This window comes from Vespula vulgaris, chromosome 24 (genome assembly GCF_905475345.1).
Source record: "Vespula vulgaris chromosome 24, iyVesVulg1.1, whole genome shotgun sequence".
Taxonomy (NCBI): domain Eukaryota; kingdom Metazoa; phylum Arthropoda; class Insecta; order Hymenoptera; family Vespidae; genus Vespula; species Vespula vulgaris.
The window spans coordinates 1,717,319-1,742,500 of NC_066609.1; the positions used below are offsets into that span (position 1 = coordinate 1,717,319).

The window sequence follows — 25,182 nt, forward strand, 5'->3', positions numbered from 1 at the left end:
ATAAGTATATATAACTTAAAATTTACATTTTCGTTACAGAGGGTTAATACACACACACACACACACACACACACACACACACACACACACATATATATATAAAAAAAATATCACCATTGAATTATTCGACATACACGATATTTGAGAGATATGCTATCTGATATCGTTTATTTTTCTTTTTCTTTTTTTTTTTTTTTTAAACCATGGATCACGAGATTCTGTAAAATTCGCAAGAAAAAAGAATATCCTGGACGATCTATTTTTCAATCCGTATTGCTCCAACCGATTTTGATTTCTATAAAAGCTGGATGGCCTGATTGAATGAGCCGTTTCCATTGGGTGAAAGATATTCAATGTGCAAACAAAGCTCGATATTCCCTAGAATTCATTCCCCCACTCTTCTTCCTCATCCCATCCCCCTCAACATCCATTCCATCCTCCTCATCATGGGAATCACTCAGATTTTGATATATATATATATATATATCTTTCTCTCTCTCTTTCTCTATCTCTCTTTTTCTCGTTCGAATGATGATACTAAAAAATGCTTTCGTTTTTCTCAGCTTGTACATTTAACGTTAAATAACATACACGCATAAAAGCTTGTTTTAATATAACTCGATCTTCTTCAACTTATTGCATGAATATTGTATCACAAAGTGATGACGGAATTGAAGAGTGAGCTATAGATAGCAATGTTAATAATATTCAGTCGAAGAAACGAATCTACATTATGGAAGTTGAATGGTGGTAGTGGTAGTGATGGTGGTGGTAGGGATTTGAAGAGTATAGAGATAACTGGGTAGTGAGAGGGATGATCAGAGATAGGGGTAAAAGGTAAAAGGAGTAGGAGAGTAGGGGGTAGTTACGTGGGTTTGAGTGAAACTGGATAGTAGTAGAGAGGAGTAGGACGATAGATTTAAGTGGGTGAGGAGGGGTAGTTAAGGGGGGAAAAGGAGAGAACAGTTATTAGCAGATTGTAATGCTAATCAATGGTTACTGGTTAGTGGATTATATTTACTCAGTCAGTCATCGCCATAATTGAATTGATCGTATTAGAAATTTCATATCCCACAGATCACAGTGAACATTGAAAGGATAATATTTCAAAAGGGATCATAATAATTGATTCATTTGTCTGTCTTTTAAGTGTGTTCAAATAAACAGGGTATTTGAGATTTAATTAGGAAGATATCAATAGTATCTTTTTGTTAGGATAAATTGTAAATACAAATTTGTGACAAGTATCTCTTCCGTCATCTACTTGAAAAAAAAATTATTGAAAGGGTAGAGAAAGGGAGGGAGGCGTATAAGGGAGGTAAAAATTATTATCATTATCTTTACCGTTTGTCTGTACGATAATGCGCGAGTTTTTCTTCTCCTTTTTTCTTTTGATTAATTTTTTTTTCTTTTTTTAATTATTACTTTTTTTTTTGTATTTGTTTACAGAATGGAAGGTAAAAACACGTTGTCGTCGTCGTCATCGTCCTCGTTAAACGTCAACACCGCTAATGTACCTGGCATGCAGACCGAATTCAAAGATACGGGTAAAAAGAAAACGAGTTGTAGTAGAGAGACCACCGGTGGTAGCGGTGGTGGTGGTAATAACGCGGCAGCTACTAGTAGGATTAAGGATAAAAAGAAGGAGAATCATGCCACCCCAATGGAGACCAGTGACGAAGAAGCACAATCCATTGATACTATTGGTGAGTACATTAATAGCATGCATTTTTATATGCATTTATGTTTGCTTGTCTTTTTTCTTTTCTTTTCTTTTTTTTTTCCAATTTGTTAGAAAGTTTCAAGGTCAACTTGGATATTAGGATAATAAGTCATACCATCCAATATCTATTTACGATGATTTAGATGTAAAATTAGGAGCAAATTAGTTAACTGTACTGTTTCTAGCTGATTTTTTCTTTCTTTTCTTTTTTTTTTTTTTCATCTTACATTGATCCAAATTGATGCGTAAAAATTGAAAAATAACAGAAGGATATTTTTCGTAGGTTTCTCAATGAAATTTGTTTCTATTACGTTTGTTGTATCCTCGATTATAATACGTGTTTTATCTTAGCTCAGAAGATCATTATTGACAAATATTTATTTATTGCTAATACAAGTATCCATTTGAATATATTCATTTTATTTATGTTTTATAATAGCAATATTATCTATGACAATAGGTCTTATGTGCTCTTTCTTTCTTGTTTTTTTTTCTCTCTCTCTATACTATATTATCGTTCAATGATTAATTAATGTCATTGTTATTAACAAATAACGTTAGAACAATTTGTATCATCGTTTAAGCGACTTTAATACAATTTGTTATTTAATTCTTATATTGAAGAACTATATCGAAATAATATTATAATATGTAATATAGAAAATGAATTTAGTTATTAATCGAACAAACGAACACGAAGAAGAAATTACTTGTGGTTAATACACATATGTATATATACACACACATACATACGCACATTACATACTATTACTGCATTTACTATTGGATTAATTTTTTAATACGACTTTTTTTTTCTCTATGTAACATCTCATTAGGATTTTGAATCGTTTGTTTTCATCTTGGACACGTGGATGTGTTATTGCTCTTTTTGCCTTTCTTTTTTGCTTTTCTTTATCTTTTTTTTTTTTCATTCACGTTGCGGCGTCGTATCGTCTACGGGTTGGCTCGTTGATTCTTGATCATTGAACGTAACGACGTCATCTCTGTTGTTAACTCGAGTATTGTCGTCGACATTAGCGTGACATAATTTTCTATGCTTGTGTACGAAGTAATAACTCGGAAATTTACATCCGCAAATTTTACACGGATAATATTGAACGTTCAAATCGAGAAGTCTGACCTCCCTTTTGTTTCTCGAATTATTATCCTGTCGATTTCTTTCGATCGGTGCTGTTGTATCGCCGTTCGATCTCGTTGGCAACAAGTGTCTCTTGGCGTGCTTTCTGTAACAATATTGGGACTTGAAAGTATGCCTGCAATAACCACAACTGTAACTTCCAACGTTGTTGCCAGAATCTGTCGTTTGCGTGGTTATTATAGGATCCGTAGGACAATTTCGTACTCTAGTAGTTCCTGAGCCACCATTTTCGTCGTTCTCAGTAGGAGGAGGTGGCCTGGTATTATCATCGATGCAATGCCTTTGTAAACGTGACTGGGATACGGTATAGTTTTCGTTTAAAACACGATGAAACTTCACGGGTCCGTCACAACAAGCAACGTCGTAAACCACCGACAAAACACTGCCGGAAGAAGAAGAGGAGGAAGGGTCGTTAACGTTGTTAGAAGAGTTGTTGTTAGCGATACGATTTTTGCGTCTGTGCGATGGCGGTCTGCCGCGATCAACATCGGTCGTTGTCGTTGTCGTTGACGTCGTTGAACACTTTGGATTATCGCTGTTGTTAATTCTCGTAGGTGAGCCTACGATCGAATTGGTATTTTCATTGGACCGTCCAGTTTGACCCGTCGAGATGATATCAGTTGTTGTCGTTGTACGTAACTCCTGTTTAGAATTCGTAATTTCTCGTCGATCTATCGGATTAGTTTTCTTTCCTCTGCGTGACGTTGGCGATGGCGATCGCGATAACGACGATGAACGCGACGCTACCGATGGCGAGGATGACCTCGATGCAAACGCGTTGAATGCCGCGGCCGCAGCATTGACGTATGGAAGAGAAGACGTTGGTGAAATGGTATCTGGCGTCGTAGATCTTGAATGGGATCTAGATTTAACGACGTTGATCGTTCTTTTGTTTAATCGCGACGGAGATGATCTTGGTGATCTTGAGATATCTCGGTTGGTCGAGCTGTTAACGAAGAAAACAAAAATTTATATTTATTTATCTATCAAATTTAACAAAGATCGTCGAGATTTCTATGGATTGATATAAACTTGAAACGTAACTTTACGATATAAGAGATCTCTATAGCTAACCTGTAATGCGTGTTAGGTTCTTGAGTCTCTTGACTGGTTAATGTAGGAATGACCGAAACGTTTGGTGAAACGGAAGGTGGTATCAGTACAGTCGTTGGTTGCATTTGAGGCAAATGTGGTGTTAGGCCGACGGATCCTGGTGCTGTCGCGGTTGAAGGATAAATTGAACTCGTTTGAGGCCAACAAAGTGGTGGCCCTAATACCAATCTGTTTGGTATGGGTCTCAATATATTTCCAGGACCTGAACTCGACGTCGACGTTGATGTCGAAGTTGGTGTTATTGGTATCGGTGTTGGCAAAGGGGGCGGTCCTCTTAGTCTGAGCAAAGCAGCTCTGCATTGTTCCAATGCACCAGGCATATGTAACAAATGAGTTGCCAATAGTACACTGTACACGTTGTCCAATGTTACCTCGAGTCGACCGGTGTACATGTAATTTAACAATGGCGCAAATGCTTCTCCACCTGAAACATTCAACACACACGCACGCACACGCACACACACGTATATATGTATATATATATTTCTTATTTGTCTCGAAAAAACACGTATTTCTTTTTTATCCGTAACAGTTAAATATCGTTTCGATTCTAAATCGATCACCGACGATAAGATAAACCGGGTTGATAAAAATAACACCTGCTGCTTTTGATTCTTCTTCCCCGCCTCTTCGGTGATTCATATAAAAAAATAAAAAAAAGGAAAGAAAACGAAAACAAAAAAATAATTGCAATTACCGATCGAAGACACCGAGACGGAAGTAACCGGCTGTCGAGCGTGTTGTCCACCAATCCCAGTTGTAGTCGAGTTACTGGAACTTGCTGAATTCAATCCACCACAAGAGCCACCAAAGTTTGGTCCACTGCTCGAACTAGCTGCTGCACTGGCCAGCAAAGCCTTCAGATAGCCACTGTGTGCCGCTAAAATGCCCTTGTGTGCAATGAACTGATGCTCACCCTCGTTTCCAACTCTGATCACTGTATCAGGCGGCGATAGGGTTTCTTGCAAACGATTATAATTATCCGCGGCACTTTCGTCGCCGAACCAAGCTCTGTACAGACTGTACATCCTGATCGATTCGAATTAAACGAAGAAAAGAAATAAATAAATAAATAAATAAAAAAATTAAAAAGAAATCAAATCGATTATATCGTTTGGTCCAACGCTCTTCGAAATTATTTCTCAAATAGATCCGCGAATTACCCCTCGTTTTAACTTCATTCTCCTTCGACGTCCCTGAATTTCACTCTTAACGAATCATTACACCGATGAAACTCCGATTTTCTTTGATTATTCTTCTAAACAAAATTTCGATTGGTTAAACAAAAATAACAATTATCTTCCCTCAGCGAAAGCTTTTTTTTTCCACTGTCAATGAATTGACAAATCCTTCTTGATAACTGTTGTGCCTACTTCGACAAGACTCCCTTGAAAACTCGAGTACTATCAATTAATAATTTTTATTGGAAACACTAACGTGTGATGAACGAAGAGACACACCGTATCCGTGAGTAATAATAGAGAGAAAGAGAGAGAGAGAGAGAGAGATAGAAAGAAAAAGAGAGAAAGAGTGAGTAAATGAGTAAGTGAGTGAGCGAGTAAGTGAGTGAGTGAGTGAGTGAGTGAATAAGCGAGTGAGCGAGTGAGAAAGAGAGAGAACACACGTAGCGACGGGGATCACGGTTCTCCGTGATTTGAACGCCAGAGTTGGATGGCAGAATCAACGAACGATTTCCACCTCCATGGAACTATCTGGTAACCCTCTCTTCTTCTTCTTTCTCCTCCTCCTCTTCGTCCTCCTCATCCTCCTTGTCCTCGACGTCTCCACCTCGTTGTTATTGTCGTAGTACCGGTGAACGGATCTCTGCGTGCATGTGGTCCGATTTGCGTTAGCTTTTTCCGTATCAACCACCCCCAGAAACTTTCATACTGCGCTGTGGTTCGTCGTAGGAACCAGTCATCGCACGGCGTACCCCAACCCTCTAGTAGCGAAGATCCGCCCCCGAGAAGTTCAGATTGGATGTTCTCGTCTCTGCCACGGTCATGGTACACCACCAGTGTTGCACGTGCGCCGAAATACTCATTCGTTTCATCCTTGTTTCTCTCTCTCTCTTTCTCTATCTATGTCTCTCTTTCTATGTGTCTCTATCTCTATCTCTATCTATATTTTGCTATCTACATTTCTCTCTCTCTCTCTCTCTCTCTCTCTCTTTTTCTCTGTGTGTGTGTTTTTCTCTCTCTTTCTCTGTACCCTCTTGATCCCTACAGCCTCAGGTTTCTTCGATTCGGTCTCTCGTCGAAGGTCGGAACAAGAAAAAGAATCCGAATTTTTAATTAACTCAAAAAAAGATAAAGAAACAGAAGCAAATAAAGAACTCCATCAAAGTTCCTTTCTAGTAGTTTGTCTAACACAAAAAAATCAAAAAAGTCTCTTAACGCGCGTGTTGCGATCGACCGATGTACGAATAACTTTGTTTCTTTTTTCTACTCCTTCCTCCCGTTGTCCTGTCCGCCATATTTTCTTTCTTTGTTTCTTCCTTCCCTTTTTCACTTTTACTGTCAACCAAGAAATTGTTTATATTAATTATTATTGACGTTAATCGTTATTAAGGTGAATTGTAATTGAAGTGTTAAAAGATAACAGTCGTCTTTTCCTACGAAAGACAAGAAGTACGTATACAGGGATTGATAAAAGAGGCAAAGAAGTACTTATCAAAACAGCGAGAGAAGACTAGATGAGAAGAAGAGTGTTTTTTGGGTAGCTCAAGTGCAGTCTTTTTTGGGATGCGTCTTTTGCCGTTCTCTTCTCTTTCCATTTCTCTCTCTCTCTTCTCTCTTCTCTCTACCACCATCTCATCTCTCTTCCTCTCACTCCCTCTCTCTATCTCTCCCTCTCTCACTTTCTTCTTTCTCTTTCTATCTATCTATCTATCTTTCTACCGAGGTTGGTCTCTGATGTTTTTCATTAAATTAACTCGCGGCACGAGTATTCCTTCTCTTCTTGATGTTTGCATAATATCGTTTATAATTCACGTTGCGCTGAATCCCACTTTATTCTGCCTCATACTCCGTAGGTGTATCTCTCTCTCTCTCTCTCTCTTGCTTTCTATATCTATCGCTCTCTATCTATCTATCTATCTATCTCTTTTTCTCTCTCTCTTTCAACCCTCGACTACTACTACCCTTCTTCTGGGGTACTCTTTCCCTCTTTCGATCTCGCTCGTGCCGTTCTTCTTCGTAGTTCGGTAGGAAAGAGAAATTGAGCGGTTCATATAAACGTGGCTGCTATACTGCTGCTACTATTGCTGGGTGGGTGGGTGGGTGGTTAGGTACTCGTTGGGTAGGAGGTAAGGGGTGGAGTGGAGGGGGAGGGGGAGGGGAAGAGGTGCTCCTCTTTCGCTCTTTTCCTCTCTCTTTCTCTCTCTTCTACCATCAACCATTGCTCTGCGTTCCTTTGCAAATACCAAGATTTATTTTCATATCGTGCAGGGACAGACAGTAACCATCTCGCCACAAGTTTTGCACGACAGTTACCATCTCGCCACTTCTCTACCTATTTCGATCTCTCTTTTACTATTTCATTCCTGCTTGACAAATAAATGACATTTTTTTTTTTCATCGGTATTCACGCGAAGATAGCTTTCAGATTGATCGGAAATGAATAATGATATATTATTTCTTCTTTGTACTTTGAATAAAGTGAAGTAACATCGTTTGATCGACGTTACCTTTTTCACGAGGTAGATCGATTCAATAAAAAATTTTGTTTAGAAGTTTCAGATGAGTTTAAATTCGTTGATATTATTGTATAAAACAATTTGTGGCAAAAATGCAGATGTTAAAGAGAAGAAAAAGAAACAAAAAATTGCGGAATGTTAATAAATCGTAATATCAGATAATCGATCTAAATTCGTTCGTTTATGGGGATACGTTGTTATACCATCGAACAATCCTCAGCGTAAATAAAGTTTATGCAGTTTTTCATGCGTTTCAAACATTCGTGTCTCTTTGTTTTATTTCACTAAACAACAACGAGAAAAGAAGAAAACCCTTTCGACGAAAGGACTCTATCAAAGTCCTAAAACAGTCTAACAGGAAAGTCGTCGACGGAAAAGCATATCCCCATTGATTGCCGCCGACGTGGCTTATAAACAAACGGGAATCGCTAGCTAGCTAACGAAGGAGAGCGAGAGAGACAGAGAGAGAAGAGAAGAGTATCATCCCCGTCACCGGTGAGAGTTTTGAACGGGGATATACAGCGATTACGCACATTTCCCAGGAGGCCAAAGCTTCAAATCGAAGCTAACAGACGCGAAACCCCTCCTCTACGTTTCCTTTCTCGCATCGTTCTCGCACTCGCTTGCTCTCTGCTCCCTCTCCCTCTCCCTCTCCCTCTTTCTCTCTCTCTTTCTCCTTGCCACCCCTCACCCATTCACCCCCTCCCTTCCTTCACTTTACAACCTCTACTTCAAAACGAATGTACTATTGAGATGGAACATTCCTGTCATCGTGATCGTTTCTCCTTATTTCTTCTTCTTGTTTTTGTTCTGTTTCTTATTATTATTCTTATTTTTATTTTTATTCTTATTTTTATTCTTCGATCTTTTCGATATTTTATTTCGGACAATTTCCGACAAATTTTTCTTAACGTTCGTGTTTTTAATGGAGGATCTAACATTGGTAATTGTTGGTTTTTTTATTTTTTTATTTTTCTTCTTTATTTGGTATAATAGCAAGTAAATCAAAAGGATGAATTTTAGTTAACCGTGTTTTAACTCGCAATATGTATTGTTCGAAATGAACGTTTATTGATATCAGGCTATTATTTTTATAACTTTTTTTCCTTTTGTCTTTTCTTTTTTTTTTTTTTTTTTTTTTTTAACAGAGAAAGTTAGTTTTTAGTTTCTTTAGTGTTTAACAGAACTAATCCGATATAATCTCTCTCTCTCTTTCTCTCTCTCTCTCTCTCTCTCTCTCTCTCTAATAATTAACAGAAATAATTTACAGTAAGATATTACCTTAGTTACCACTAATACTACTTAACGTTATCGCGAAATGTCGAATTCCTGCGCGTTTAGCTCGTATCATGGTTAACACTTGAACGATCTATGCTTAGGGAGAGTTGAGTGAGGGGTGAGAGGTCGTAGAAGAAAAAGGAGAGAGAGAGAGAAAGAGAAAGAGAAAGAGATATAGATATAGATATACATATATATATATAGAGAAAGAAAGAGAGAAAGATAGCGATATAGAAATATATAGAAAGATAGATAGTGAGTGAGAAGAAGAAAAAGAGAGAGAAATAGAGAGAAAGAGAAAGGCGAAAGAACGCTCTCGACGTCGGTTTAATGCTTCGAGCTCGGTCGAGACAACCTGAGCAAACACTTTCCGCGATATTACCAGGATCGCGCGCGGCCTTCCTTCCTCTCTCAAGAGTTTGCTTCTCTCCCGCGCTTTCACTGCTATCTCGACGTTTCCTCCCCCGTCATCCTTCTTCCTTTATATATATATATTTTTTTTCTCTTTCTCCACCCTCTCTTTCTCCCTTGTAAGATAATAAATACACTTGCTCGCTCATTCCGCGTACGTTATTCATCCGCATTCCTCGTCATATATATTTCTTTTTTTTTTTTATATTCCGAGAATATCTTGATATATATCGAGTTCTAATCGAGAGAGGGAGAGAGAGAAAGAGAGAGAGAGGAAATTTAATTTTTCTGGAAGATAGATAATTTTTTTTGTTCTTTTTCGTGGAATGTCGTTTCATCGTTTTACTCTAGGATCGTTTTCCCCATTGGAACCACTAGAATCCGTAAGAAAATATAAAAATGTGTGAACTTGGGACAACGTATTCTCTCTCTCTTTTTTTTTTCTTTTCTCTGCGGATAATCTCACTTTATATTTTTGAAGAAGACACTTTTTTACTTTTGTGTTCACTTACGTGCGAACGCGATCATGCAGGGTAAATATATGTGTTTCATGTGCGTAGCTTTCCGCTATTTATTACCTTCTACAATAAATGAGAAATCAAATGCAATTATGTATGTATATATATATATATATATACATATTTTTTATAATATAAAAATTGTCTATTAGAAATTCTATCTCGCTGTATAAAAAATTATTGGATTTTTGATGACTATTCTATTATCTATAACAGAATAGTAAATACACTATTCTATTAAATCCGATCAATACTATTATAAAATATACAATTGTTACTCTTCCCTTCCGTTATTCATCCCGATCATAACGATCAGAAAGGGAAAAAGAATCTATCTGTAAAAACTCGTAAACCTTTCTACAAAATTATCGCATTATAAAAAGTATGTCTAACTGAACGTATTTAGAAAACGGAAAGAAATTATCTAGGAAATCTTTAAATCCCGAGTGGTGAACGGGATAAGTGAAACGATGGTAGGAGAGGGGTGGGAACGAAAGGGGATGAAACGATCGTGAATGTGTAACCATCAAGATTGATGGTGGTTAGTCAAGTTAGCCATGGAGATAGCAGTAGCACAGGTATGCAGTAGATGGAAGAGAGGAGCCAAAAGCATGCCGCTGAAGGACTCGATGTGATAGCGTTGGTGATGTGGTGTTAGTGGTGGTGTAATAGTATGGTAGCAATGGTGGTGGTAGCAATAGTGGTGGTGGTAGTGGTGGTGGTGGAACTGCTGCTAGTGGTGGCAAAGTGGGGAAAAGAGATGGGTATGGGAAAGTGGGGGATGGGGAGGATAGAGGAGGGTTGGTTCATCGTTGGCCTGCAATCCCGCGCGCGCTTGGCACTAGCTAATTAGCGTCTTGATTTACTTAATCCCAATTAATACCTCGGCTACCTGCAACAGCACTCGCAGTTCTATCTCTCCATCTCTCTCTCTCTCTCTCTCTCTATATCTCTTTCCTTCTCTGTCTGTCTTTCTCTCTCACACTATGTTTCCCTGTGCATTAGACTGCGCACGGTTTAATTCGGCACGAACACGGGCGCGTTTCGTTCTGCAAATACCGGATTATTCACGTATGGCTGCGTATCGTACGGTTAATATATCTTCTCCTATCTAAAATATATCTGTGTATGTATATGTGTGTGTGTGTATATATATAAATTTATATATATGTATATATATATATTTCTTCAACATAGCTTACGACGAATCATTTACTTTTATTCGTTAATTTCCCTTAATGCAGTTATTCTGACTAAATTTCCCTCCCTCTTTCTTTCTCTTTCTCTCTCTCTCTCTCTCTCTCTCTCTCTCTCTCTCTCTCTCTCTCTCTCTCTCTCTCTCTTTTTCTCTTATCGCTGCGATCTCATCAGTTATCAATTCGAGAACTGCAAATCCATTAACCGTGTAAAATTTATTGATCGATCCAATAAACAATTGTCATTCTCGTTGATACCCAAGGAAATATCATGTCACAATAGTGGTGCAATACATTCATGCCGTATCTTCCTTTGTCTAGATTTTTTTAATCGCGTCGGAAACTCCCTCTATCCCTTTTTCACCACCTACTCATCCTCCAATCTCCACCCCAATTCCAACGAATATTTGCTAACCGATAACCGAGTTTTTGATCGGTCGCAATCGCGCATTTTCTCTCTTTCTCTTTCTCTCCCGTGCTCTTGCTCAGTCTACGTTATAAAACGAATCGTTATTCGTGAGTTTCGAAACGTTGCTGATGAAACGACGGTCGTGGTCCACTCCGCGTGATGTATATTTGCATCGTGCAAATACCATCGGGGGTGGAGGGTGGAAAAGAAGGGGAGTGAAAAAAAATAAAATGCGTACGTTCGATTCTCACGGCAGTTAATGTCGAAAGCGACGAAGAGACAGGCGTAGAAGAGAGAGAGAAAGAGAGAGAGAGAGAGAGAGAGAGAGAGAGAGAGAGAGAGAGAGAGAGAGAGAGAGAGAGAGAGAGAGAGAGAGAGAGACGCGATGATTATATCGATGTTCACCATTTACCTACCATATCTCTCTATTTGATATTTAATATAATACACAGGAATGGCCAAAAATAAAAATAATTTTTTTCTCTCTGCTTTTCTTTTTTTTTTTTTTTACAAATTATACTGCAAACTACAAGTTCTACTAAAAAAAAAAAAAAAAAAGTAATTGATTTTTATATCACTAGAAAATTTTGGCGCATCTATTTTTTTTATATGCATGTTGAAAATAGAAAATAATATATATCGCTTTTCTTTTTGCATCATTTTCACGAATTAATTATAATAAAAAATATGTTCGCGAAATAAGTTACGTTTATGAATTGTTTAATACCGACGACAACTAGCTAATCCAACAAGAAGAGATCATTTTTGAAACCGTACCTGGTCGCATTTGAAACGATCACACAATTGCAAAGATTCTCGATCATTTGGTTGGTTCCATCGACGATTGTTTTCTCTTGTTGCTAATCGAGTTCTCTACTTTCCATATCGCTTCTCTTCTCTGGCACCCCTCTTCAATTGACAGATGTTGTTTGCACAACAAGCAGACCAGAGAATCCAGCGCGGCGCAAGTTGATCGGTCCAAGAGTACCACTGGTAGAGGAAGCCTTATTTACTAGTGGGATGAGCGGGGAGTGAGGGTTAGGGTTGGTGTCCCGTTCAATGCTTACAACTGAGAGATCGATGATCACATAGGTGACCTATCCGTAAATTGAGATATAACATAACTACAAACTGTTAATTAGGTTGGTGTCACCGATAATTCATCGTTTGATTATTACCATGTATATATATATATTTTTTAATAATTAACACGCTCAATCAATCGACTATGATATATACGAATTAATCTTTAGCGATTAATCGCGAATCCCTCGACTATTTATCAAGCAAATTTTTTCATCCAAGTAAACAATGATAAAACGAAAACACTCTTTAGACGTCCATTTATTTTTTTTTAACTACGATCGTAACCTATAGATGTCATCATTTATTATTATTGTTATTATTATTATTATTATTATTATTATTATTATTATAATTAAATACAATGTTACATAGGATCTCGACATCCTATTTTCATTTCTATCGATGCGCCCTGGCAGCGCTTGGCCGTGTCGATTCGGAGAAGAATACCTGGTCTGCCTGGGCGTGTTTGCTTTTAATCATTTTTGCTGGAGCCTGGCGAAACGTAAATCTCATAAATACATAAATACAAAAACGGTAGCCTCCGGCGAATCAGCGACGTTAGCACGATCCTCCTCCTCCTCCTCCTCCTCCTCCTCCTCCTCCTTCACTCCTCCACCTCCTCCTCCTCGTCCAACTCTACCACTTCCTCCTGTATTCCAACCGTCCAATCCACAAAACCCAAATCCCAACCCCAATCCCAACCCCAACACCCATATAGAGTACCTCCTTCAAACGGTCCCTGTTTCCTCACGCATCGAGAGGTTTGCAAATTATCCTCGATCGTATCACGATCATTGACGACGATTTATTCTCGAAATATATATATAAAAAAAAAAGAGTGATCATTGATTAGTTTAATGAGATTTTTCTCGATCGAAAAATTTCTTACAATTTAACAATAAATAATGTTCTTTATTTAAACTCTACTCACAAAATTTAGATCGTGGATTATCCAATAATGGACATTTTAACTTTATTATCACCTGGGGTCACACAATCCGACGAAATATTAATTTGTTGTCGTTGTCGCCTTTTACATAAACATTCTCACACATATACGTACGTATGATCAGATAATACATATAGGGTGGTACTATACACGATGATCAAAGAGAATATTTCATAAGAGTGATCAACGGAGAAGTCTGTTTCTCTCGTGGAGTAGTAGAATCGTTTGGTTATTAGCCTCTGAAACATTTCGCCCTTTTCCCTTCTCCCTTCTCCCTTCTCACCCTTATCCTTCTCATCCTCTACCCTCTCAACCTCCTGCATTCTATCCCCTCGTTCCTAATCGTTGGTCAGGTTGGTATTTCGAATCGACGCTCATGTAAATTGTCCCTGACTTTGCATTCGAAAGTGGAATCGATAGATTCTACTCTTTTCTATGTAAGAAGAATATTCGGTGTCGATACTGATAACTGTTTCGTTGGGTCACCTAGCTGTTATCTAACGGATCAATTATTTTATAGCAATCTTGTTATCTGTTTATTCAAACATTGATAATATAATATATAATATATTGTTTGGAATCATCTAATTCATACAACGAATCAATTATTATAAACAAATTTTTTCTGATTCATTCAAAAATCAATACTTGTAATTTGTTTTATTGGATTACCTGATTCACCTGATTGTTCAATTATTAGATCAACAAAAGTTGTTATTGATCGATTAAAAAATTGATACTGTTAATACTGTTGTTTTGTTGGGGTGCATGGTTGATCTATAACAGATCGATTATTATAGCGAAGATTATTATAGCGATTATTATAGCTCATTCTGAAAATTTGTCTAAATTAGCAAAATAATTTGCTCGATCGTTTAACAAAAACGATAAGACATCTTTCTTGTATTCACAAACTTCTCTAATTCTACGAAATTGAAATTGTTAAACAATTATGATTACAATATTAATAACAATAATAATAATAATAATTATTATTATTATTATTAAAGAATGAAAGATAAAAGAATATAAAAATACATTGACTACAAAGTTACGAAGATGAAAAAAAAAAGAGGAATTGTATCGGGTTATCGACAATGAACGAAGACGAGCGTATAATCAGAGTCAAAGAGGTAAAACTGAATTAGAGATAAGTGGAACGTTAAAAGAGAGAAAAGAGAGAGAAAGAACGAGGAAAAAAAAGATAGAGAAAGAGAAGAGTGGTGCTGTGGGTGAGATGGTGCTCTGGTGGAATGAGGGAGGAACAGACAAGCAGATCCAGAATGATGACGAAGGGGCTGAGTGTGGGGTTTGAGGTTGGGGATAAGGGTGGTGGAGGGTGGTTTAACCTCTCTCTAAGGTTAGTGGTGCCCTTTGTGAAACATTTAAAGTGCGTCCCTTGGTCCTCTCGCTCGGCAGCAAGCCGGCTTAATTAGCGCTTGGATAATATGTCTCTCTTACTCGTTGGTTACATTCTCTCTCTCTCTCTCTCTTTCTTCCTCATTCTCTCTTCCTCTCTCTCTCTCTCTCTCTTTCTCTCTCTCTCTCTCTCTCTCTTTCTCTCTCTCTCTCTTTTTTTATTTTTTTTTCTTTTTTCTTATTTTTTTTCCTCGTGATTTATCACTCGAACTCTGCGCTATGCCTATATACTTACTCGTGATATATATACATGCAAGTATGAAGGTGCATTTATGTGTGTGTGTGGGTCTCATCTTTCGAGCTGAGGCTTTTGTTTCGCGGCCTTCGACCGTGAGGTAATTTCTCTAGTGAGAGAGAGAGAAAGAGAGAGGAGAAATACAGAGAGAGAGAGAGAGAGAGAGAAAGAGAGAGGTGTGCTCTGCGGTAATGTCGACCCTTTTCTCCCACCCCCTATTGGTCCGTGCCCCTTTTTCTTCTCTCTCTTGGGCATTGCCATTCCTCTTTCTCTCTCTTTGTCACTCTCCTTCACTCTACTCCTCCTCCTCCTCCTCGTACTTTGTATAATTTTGTTCCGCTTTACGCATACCGATTTAAAATCTCTTTGTCGAGATATATCCCTACTCAACGCGGGCGGCAGAAACCGCCCTTACCTAAACACATTTCTATCTTTCGTCTTGCTTTTCATCTGGCAACAAACACTCTTTCTTTTTTTTTTTTTTTATCATCCCCGTTTATTCGTACACTGTGTATCGTATGTCGTATTACGTGATACGTGATACGTCGAAAGAATAACATCTTTATTATACGCTTAGACTACACTTTCTCTATTCTTTATTTAGTAAAAAAAAAAAAAAAAAGAAAGAAAGAAAGAGAGAAAGAGAGAAAGAAAGAAAGAAAAAGTAAGTTAATCGTTTTTTCTTTCTTTCCACCTCCTTCTTTTATTCTCTCCAGATCTTTTTCACATTTTCCTATTATTCCTCATAGAGTTTTTCTCGCATTCATATAACGTTGTAATAAACTTTATCGATAAATATAAAATGTAGACATTGTTTTAATAACGATTGTCATTGTAAAAGATAAGTTCTTAAAAACGATATAACGGCAGCTAATTGTTCTTAACAAAAGTCACGAAATTCATACGTACAGATACATACACATATATACCAAGAGACATAGGACGAGGAAATAGCGATTCGTTCTCCATTAAATCTGTCAGGTCTTCCGAATCATAGAGAATCGCATTAATAATTATTGTTCCCTCGTAATTAGCAATGACACATCGGCGGATGAAATGGCTGGAAGATAGTTAGGAATGGGATCATCATACAAAGAGAGAGAGAGAGAATATGGTGGGGATTGAAGTGGGGTAGAGGGAAGATGGATATGGGATACAAATGCCATAGGAAGAGTCGTCACAGGGTTTACAGGCATGTCGATTGTTAATACTCGTAGTTAGAATTCTCTCTCTCTCTCTCTCTCTCTCTCTCTGTCTCTCTGTCTCTCTCTCTCTCTCTCTGTCTGTTTGTCTGTCTGTCTGTCTGTCTCTCTTTCAACATATCCCAAGGTATACTATATATACATATATGATCTGTATAACGTACAGTATATGATATATATTGAGACTGATTGACAGTGTTATTCCCCAGAGTGAAAGGATAATTTAGTAAGTTGCCTCGTTCGTTTCATGTGCGACCGATAATCCGTTTCAAAATTAGCCTTCGATTTTTGATCAGAGTGGAGAGAGAGGGCAGAGGAATTTTCGATTTTCTAAAGGGCGCATGTATATTCCCATAGCTACTTCCATCTAACTAATACCATTATTAGTTAAATAAAGAAAAGAGATAATGATACGGATAGAATGATATGTGACAGAACATTTATGTGTGTTTGTGGATAAAAAAGAGAGAGAGACAGTCATTAAAATTTTTTCTTTCATTCTATAATGATCATTCTCAAAACGAATTTTGTGTTCCCTCGAAGATGTAATTCTGAACGTTTGTAGTTTTTTCCTTTTTTTTTTTCTTTTTTTTTCGTGTTACTCTTTCCAACCAGTAAGACGATTCTCTCTTTCTCTCTCTCTCTCTCTCTCTCTCTCTGACCGAACGGAAGAACTTTTTAATTGGGCACCCTTAATTAGTTAGTTAACCAGCGAAGTCTCGGTAATTATTCTGTTTCTCACTCTCGGGTATCGTGCGGTTACTTTTCTCTATCTACCCGCTATCCCCCAACCTCCAACCCCCAATTCACCCCCAAACCACCTTTCCAACCCTCTTTCTCGTTTCCATCCTTTATATATACATATATACATTCATAGAGATACGTACACATTTTACAGTTTCGTTTCTCCGCTTTTCTTTTTCTCTTCTTGCTGCCCGGTACTCTTTACTCTTTCTGTCTCTGTCTGTCTGTCTGTCTGTCTGTTTGTCTGTCTGTCTGTCTGTCTGTCTGTCTGTCTGTCTGTCTGTCTGTTTCCCTCTCTTACTCCAGTTTCAACCCACCCTGTAGTATACCGACGATGATTAGCGATATTTACTCAACTTTATGGCGAATGAATGCGAAGATACGAGCAAAGAAACGCATTAGATTCGATTCCGGTGCTTACACGGCTTTCTAATTGTCTATATTAATCGTCGGATTATATAAAAAAAGAAAAAGAAAAAGAAATAAGTAAATAAAAATAATTTTTTGAATATTTTACTTAAAAAAAAAAAAAAAAAGAAAAGAAAATAATATTAAAACCAAAAAAAAAGGAAGAAAAAAAGAATATATAAAATATGACCGATAGAAATAATGCAAGTAAAAAATATGAACGAACGATACAAAAACATTCTCAATATTAAGATATATAAATTAAATAAAGTGTTTAGAAAAAAAGAAAAAAGAAGATCCCTTGACACGTGTAATGAAAAAACAAGAATATATATTTACATATATATATATAAATAAATAGTAAGAATGCAACAATGTTTTATAGTATGCAATAATACAACAGTATAATGCATTTCGTTTCGTTTCTTATATATATATATATATTTCTTTTTTATATTGTATATATATATTTTTTTTCAGAAGGTGGCAGACAGATCGGACCTCATGCTTGTGCAATTTGTCAAAATGTGGTAGAAGGAAATGCTCAAAGTCGTGCATTACCACGCAGTCAAGCATCCCAATATGGTTTAAGGGAGGATCAAGTGACACCAGGAGCACGAGTTTGCAACACCTGCAGGTGCAAAGCTGTACGAGGACGTTACACAGCTTGTCCCCTACCGGGTTGTCCTAATCTCAATAATACCAGTTCCAAGACACGAGTGAAACGATTACGTGCACTTCCAGCCAAATGGCTCGATTTGCCATCTGAAATTAGAGAACCCATTATTCAAGAATTTCGTGAGTCCAAATATTCAAATAGTTTATTTTTCAAATAATCAAATATCTGCTTTTTCTCTCTTCTTTTTTCTCTCTCTCTCTCTCTCTCTCTCTCTCTCCTAAAAACCATTGTTAACGACGAAAGAAAGAAAACCTTGTCCCTTAAATTTTCTTTGATTTCTAATTTTTTTAGAGATACCCAACAGCGCTACCAAGTGTTGTTCGGCTTGTTTCAATCGGATATCACGACGTTTGGCACCACATTTGGCAGGTGGTACCGAAATCTCCGAAGATGGGACCGATTTGTTGGCAAGACAATGGACGGATGAGGAATTGGATCAATTGAAGAGAGCTTTGCGCGAACACGGTACTAATTGGCCAAAAGTGGCCGAACAAATCCCTGGAAAGACGAATCACCAGTGCAAAAATTATTATTTTGCTTATCGGAAAAAGTTGAGCTTGGATCAGGTTGTAGCCGAATATTATCAATCATTGGGTGAAGAACGAAGACCTTGTCTGACCGACGAGGAAGAAAGTGGTAGCAGTACGAGTAGTTGCGATGAATTAGCCGTAAATATACATACATACATACATACATATATATATATAAAAATTTTTCTTATAAATGCAATAGTTATCTCAACCGAGATGATGACATGTATGAAAAGAAAAAGAAGAAAAAGAAAAAGAAAAAAAAAGATAACAAAGATATATGAAATACTGTGTTTTTTAATGTTTCTCTTTTAGGTGCATGATTCAAGCGACACAGCAAGTGCTGGAAGTCCGGCTAATAATATATCAGGCAATACAAGTGCACAAACCACATCTTCGGGATCAGCCTCATTACCCATAACCTTTTCACGATCAACGGATCCAAAAATTGGTGATAAACTCGCAGACATAGCAGTCGTTTCTTTGGTACCACCAGTGAGCATTGGATCATCTCAACAATCCTCGGTCAGTGGTGGTGGTAATGGTACTATCGTATCAGCGGGCAATAGAGAAGATTACGATAGTTCTGCCACGGTAAGATGGCGCTAAAGTATTAGGAATGTTTTGGGGAAAGTATGATTGAATAATAATAATAATGCGCTTTAGTCATTATATAAAAAATTAAAATACGCTTTGCGATAGTTACCGTGAAACGTTATCTTATTGATAGTATTTCTTATCGGTTGACTTGATTATCCTTAGCTATTTGATTTTGCTTATATACAGGTTGGCCCAAAAGATCTCATTAACAAAGGCCTTTTGTAGGTGTTCCATTTGAACAAAAAAAGAATTGGTGTAAAAGATGATCTCTGGAAGGTGTAATTGATTTTTAATATTAACTAGAAATCTTTGGTCCATTCTGTGTATATATATACATACACACACACATATGTATGTATGTATGTATATGCATATACATATACGTATATCTTGGATACGAAATTATCTTTTATCATGATAGGGCCGTCTGATAGAGGTTCGGTGATTGTTCCAGGAGACGGCGGACGAAGGTCAGGGAGGTGCTGATTTGGACAATAATAGTGTCGTAGTGACGCTTACTACTGCCAGCAATACCAATTCTTCGTTGCAACAACATCCGCAAGCACCACCCGTCGTACATTCGCCACCTTCGACTACGAGTAACAATCCTCTAACCGTTAAAGATCTCATGTTAGGCGTCATTGAAATGCAGTTAAAACGAAATCCCAATAGTCCAGCCGGTACTGGTGGTCTATCCGTACCCGTTAATTCCGGTACACCGACGATATCGAGTATATTAAAGACGGATCATCGGAACGATATTACCTTTGTACGCGAATACAAGCCATCGTCGAGTATCGCAAGTACTGCCATGTCGAACAGAGACTCTAATTTAGCGACACTCTCCGTTGTTTCGAGTCATCACAGTCATCGTTCTGCACCCAGTCCTCAACAAATCAGTAAGTTCAATATAATGTTTGATATAGCCGATATCATGGAATAAGGAAAACTTATGGGATTCGATTCTTTTATTTCCAGGTCAAATGCAAGCAACTATCACTCCTTGTCCTCCAACAACGCTTAGTAATCAAAGTTCATCGTCGGATTTGTTACCTAAGGAAGGCCTAGTCGTGATGCAGGTACAACAGGCATTACGTGAGACCGAGGGTACCCTGGATTTGAGTATTAAGAAGCCAAGACAACAGCAAGAATACAATCATTCGATGCAAACGATTCACAAACCGTCGACGGTAACTCTGTATCGTTCGGAACCACCACCGGGTGCTTATTATCATCCTCATGCTCACCCCGAACAAGGACGTGGAGCTAAGAGCCCATTGATTTATGGTTCGTCGCCGAGACCTCAAGCTCCTTTAACACCGAAGATGAATAAAGTATCTGTACCGCCGCCTCATCCGAAATTGTCACCAAAGTTAGGTAACATCGGTACGGCCACTCACAAAGGTGGATCCATAACTCACGGTACACCAGTGTCGAGTGCTCGTTACGAAGGTTTGCTCAGACAAATGACACCTCCAGGTAACCCGAGTGGCGGTGTCGGTACTACGAGCGGACCTACCGGTGGTAGTTCGGTGAATACGTCGGGAAATCAAGGTCCGAAAGACGCTGGTTCCATAACCCAGGGCACGCCGGTTCATCCGTTCACCGTAGAAAAACGTCCGCCTATGTACGACTACCGTACGATTCGACACTCACCTGTGACCACTGGTAACGTTCCTGGACAAGGTCAAGGCCAATCGGTCACAGCCGCAGTAGTGGTCACTCATAGCAATCAATATAACTCGTATTCGAGTCGACCACCGCCTAGCTACACGATGGAACAGCAATTGTCCTCGAGGCAGATTATCATGAACGATTACATAACCAGCCAACAAATGCACGCTCGTAGCCGTGGCAGCGGTGGTACCTCGGAAACCGCCGCTAAAAACGAGGCACCCTCGACCCTTTATTATACCGGCACTCCACCACCTCAAACGCACACTCAACCTCGTCAAGGAGTTATCCAAAGGCATAATCCGCAAAAGCAAATACATTATCCACCTCCGCCGCCAGGATTAGAGGCCTTCTCCAGTCTGGTAGATGTCGCGGTACAACAACCGAGTCTTCCAGTTCCACATCCCCATAGTCACCCTGCCTCGAGTAGCGGTGGCCACGAAGGATTAGGGAAAACGATGGCGGATAGATTGCTAGCCGACCGTTACGTCGATAACAACAGAGCGTTCCGCGAACAAGAGATACGTTTGCAGGAGCACCGTTTGGTGATGCAACAGCAACAGGCTGAACATAGAATGGCCGTTGCGCATCACCATCAGCGTGACAGAGAGAGGGAACGCGATTTGGTACATTTGCGAGAGAAGGAAGAGCACAGGTTGCAAAGGGAAAAGGAGTATCAACAGTTGGAACACCGTTTGGCTGTTCAGCAACATCATCAGCGTGAGAAGGAGATTCAGCAGCAGGAGCACCGTTTGGCACAGCAACGAGAGAAGGACATACAGCACGTCGATCATAGACTCTCGGCACAACAAAGGGAGAAGGAGATACAACACGCCGAGCATCGTATGACAGTTCATCAGCAAAGGGAGAAGGAGATTCATCAGCAGATGGCAGCGGCTGCAGCTCAGCGAGAGAAGGAACATCAGGAACATCGTTTGAATGTGCAGCAACGAGAGAAGGAAATACAACAACAGCAAGAGCAAAGGCTCGCGATGCAGCAACAACGAGAGAAGGAAATTCAACAGCAACAGCAGCAACACGCGGAACATCGTCTAGCCATGCAACAACAAAGAGAACGAGATTTGGCTCATCTGCATCAACAACAGCAACAGCAGCAACATATACAACAGCATATTCAACAGCAGCATCGCATGGAAGCCGAGAGACGACACATGGCGCAATTGTATCGCGACCAACAGCAACAGCAACAACAACAATTGGACAGGGAATCCTCGAGATTGCTAAGCAGTGGATTTTCTCAATCTTCGAGACTTCAACAACCGCAGCAACCGCAGGCCCAACAACAGTCGCAATCGTCGTCCCGTCAAAATCAATCCTCGAATCAGCAGCAAAACGAAACTTCGTCGACTTTGACAGCAGCTAGCTTGATAGATGCCATTATAACACATCAGATTAATCAAAGCGTAGAAAACGCTGGAGGTAGTGCAGCATCGAATAATCAACCCACGCGACCAGGCGATCGACTGTTCCAAGTAAGATAACACAGTAGTAAAGATATAAAATAACGATATGTGCAGAATTAAATTCCATTATCCCTTACGGTTACACGGGGATCGTTTTGGTTAAGTATCTACAACTAGAAAAACAAATATTTTCTAGGAATTCCATCTGGACACGCCGGCAGAACCTAACGGTATGGTACACAGTCCAGCCGGAGAAGGAAGAGGAAACAGTGGAGCAGGTGGTGGGAGCGGCAATGGAAGTGGAAACAAGGCTATTACTCTAGGGGAACACGTCGATCACATCGTAACTAAGGATTACGGACCTCCCCATTCGTCGTATAGATCTTATACCGGGTAAGAATCTTCTCTCGAAGAAAACTCCTCGAGTATAATTGGAAACATACATTTATAAGCGAACGTAAACGAAAAAATAATAATAATAAAATAAACAAAAAAAACTAGAGTCTCTGTACGGTTTCCCTCGTACGATAGATATCAGATTTCGGAGGAACAATGGAAAAGGCGGAAAGGAAACGAAGCGGACTCTGTGAAGGCTGCTGACGACCGACAGATAATCCGAGTTGCTCAACAACAGTCGCAGCAGCAACAGCAGCAGCAACAGCAACAACAGCAACAGCAACAGCAACAGCAGCAGCAGCAACAACAGCAGCAGCAACAGCAGCATCAGCAATCCTCATCCTCCGTGGGCAAACAACAATTCCATTCCGTCGAACCGGTCTCTCCTCCGGAAGCCAACACTAATCATTACGGGCGTCGCTTCTACGAAACGAGCACTGCCACCTCGACTTCCGGGACACCCTCAAACAAGCCACATCTATCACCACTGGATTACGTTAAGAATAAAATCGTGGAGGTGATGCGTACGTCCGAAGATGATAAAGCTGGATCGGCAGGAACAGGAGGAGGGGAAAGAAACGGAGGAGGAGGAAGTGGTGCCAGTTCGGGTGGTGCCGTTGGTGCTGCTGGAGGTTCTACCGGTGGTGGAGGTGGTGGTGGTGGTGGTGGTACTGGTGGTATAGTAGGTGGTACTCCTGGAGGAGTTGTTAACAGCGGCGCTGCTGGTGGTGGTGGTGGTAGTAACAGTGGTAATAGTGCCAGTGGTAGTGTCGTTACTGGTAATAACGCTGGTTCTGGTCCTGGTAACTCATCGGCTGTTGAAAAGGACGAAAAATCAAATATAAACGTCGATAGTCCTGCTAACAGCGAAATGATAGTCGACGAAACACCTAAACAAGCTCAACAACAATCTGCTAACCAAGCTACCCCAGCTCCACCAGCTCCCACTACTACTTTCTATCCATTCAGTGCATTAGGTGTGCACACAGGACCACCTCCGGCGCCTCCACCTCCCACCTCGGTCTCAGCGGCCGTTTCCAAATCCGAACAGATGCAACCGGAACCAGCACCTTTGCTTTCCGCTCAATACGAGCCACTTTCGGACGAGGATTGATAGTCTGTTGATCCTTTAGTTAAGGGCAAGTCGAAGCGCCATGACGCGTTTACTAGGATATTTCAACAGTGTCGTACGTTTCGACGAGTACGAATTGGATAGTAAAACAAGAAACAGGTGTTGATAAATGATATATATATATATACATATATATATATATTATATATTATATATATACATACACTGTCGGACGATAGACGTTACGTCTTTTTCTTCTTATTTTTTATTTGTTTCTTTCCTTTTTTTCCTTTTAAATCTACTTTCATCTCAAAATCACGCGTGATGTCTCAACAACGACTGTCCTTTTTGTTTTCATTCCTTTCCTTTCTTTCTTTTGATTTTTATTTTCATTTCACGTAGTCCTATTTTTTCATTCTTCTTCTTCTTTTTTCTTATTATTTTTTTTTTTTTAAATACAGATTTCAAATGTATACTTTGTAGTGAAATGACAAACCCAGGGGCGCCTTTTAAATTGGGGGAAGAAACTTAGGCGTGTCATTTTTATAAATTCTACTATGTAATATTATTGTAATTTTTTTTGTTTTTTTTTTTGTTTTTGTTTTAATTCGAACGTCATTCCCAATGCGGTCCACTGGTGCTGCCAGTGTTACGCTGTTGTTGTTGCTGGTGGTCGCAAATGCTCAAAAATAGTGAACGGTTTTTTTTTTATACTTGATTTTCCTCCACTTCTTTTTCTTAACACAACCATCTCATCCCTCCCCTCACACCTGTCTTCTCCCACATGATTTCGTTCTACGTCTTTGTTATATCAAGAAATATATCGTTTGTCGAAAGATCTCGATCAATTTTTAAAGAAATAAATAGATTAATTTTTTTTTGTCCTTCGATGCGTTGGTATCACTGTCCTATACTATTACTTGGATCAAAGAGAGTCGACGTATATATGTATATAATAATAATAATAGTTATTATTATTATTATTATTATTATATTATTATTATTATTATTATAATCATTATTAAAAAAAAAACAACAACAAAAGTAGATTATATTATATAGAAAATGTAAAATTTCATATTTGGTTTATATATATATATTTTTAAACGAGGACATTTTTTTTTTTTAAATAATTATATACCATTTAATACGAATTCATCATTTCTTTTTCTTCGAAACTGCGACGTTCGATGGACGTACTTCTATGCCATTTTTCAAAATGGCAAATCGTGTCCTAAAAGGATTCCATTTTGATTTTAT

The 25,182-nt window shown here is 38.8% G+C and overlaps 2 protein-coding genes across 14 annotated transcripts in view; one reads left to right on the forward strand and one right to left on the reverse strand.

The window, feature by feature from the left end:
• LOC127072115 (uncharacterized) overlaps nucleotides 1-24,806 on the forward strand; it is a 65,527-nt gene extending 40,721 nt beyond the window's left edge. For 10 of the 13 annotated variants that reach the window (XM_051012282.1, XM_051012286.1, XM_051012287.1 and 7 more), the window contains 8 exons: nucleotides 1,450-1,706; nucleotides 18,028-18,345; nucleotides 18,518-18,894; nucleotides 19,072-19,350; nucleotides 19,811-20,255; nucleotides 20,335-22,523; nucleotides 22,651-22,847; nucleotides 22,956-24,806. In XM_051012282.1, the coding sequence (XP_050868239.1) occupies nucleotides 1,450-1,706; nucleotides 18,028-18,345; nucleotides 18,518-18,894; nucleotides 19,072-19,350; nucleotides 19,811-20,255; nucleotides 20,335-22,523; nucleotides 22,651-22,847; nucleotides 22,956-23,964 (5,071 nt within the window). In that variant the 3' untranslated portion in view covers nucleotides 23,965-24,806. The remainder of the gene's footprint in view (nucleotides 1-1,449; nucleotides 1,707-18,027; nucleotides 18,346-18,517; nucleotides 18,895-19,071; nucleotides 19,351-19,810; nucleotides 20,256-20,334; nucleotides 22,524-22,650; nucleotides 22,848-22,955) is intronic. The other 3 variants (XM_051012291.1, XM_051012290.1, XM_051012292.1) reach the window with 3 other exon arrangements.
• On the reverse strand, nucleotides 2,084-5,743 carry LOC127072118 (mucin-5AC). Its single transcript, XM_051012297.1, has 3 exons — nucleotides 4,693-5,743; nucleotides 3,957-4,419; nucleotides 2,084-3,828 (listed from the first exon to the last, which is right to left on the reverse strand). Exons 1-3 carry the CDS (start codon nucleotides 5,021-5,023, stop codon nucleotides 2,652-2,654), a joined length of 1,971 nt encoding a protein of 656 aa, XP_050868254.1. The 5' UTR covers nucleotides 5,024-5,743; the 3' UTR covers nucleotides 2,084-2,651.
• Nucleotides 24,807-25,182: the final 376 nt, after the last annotated feature.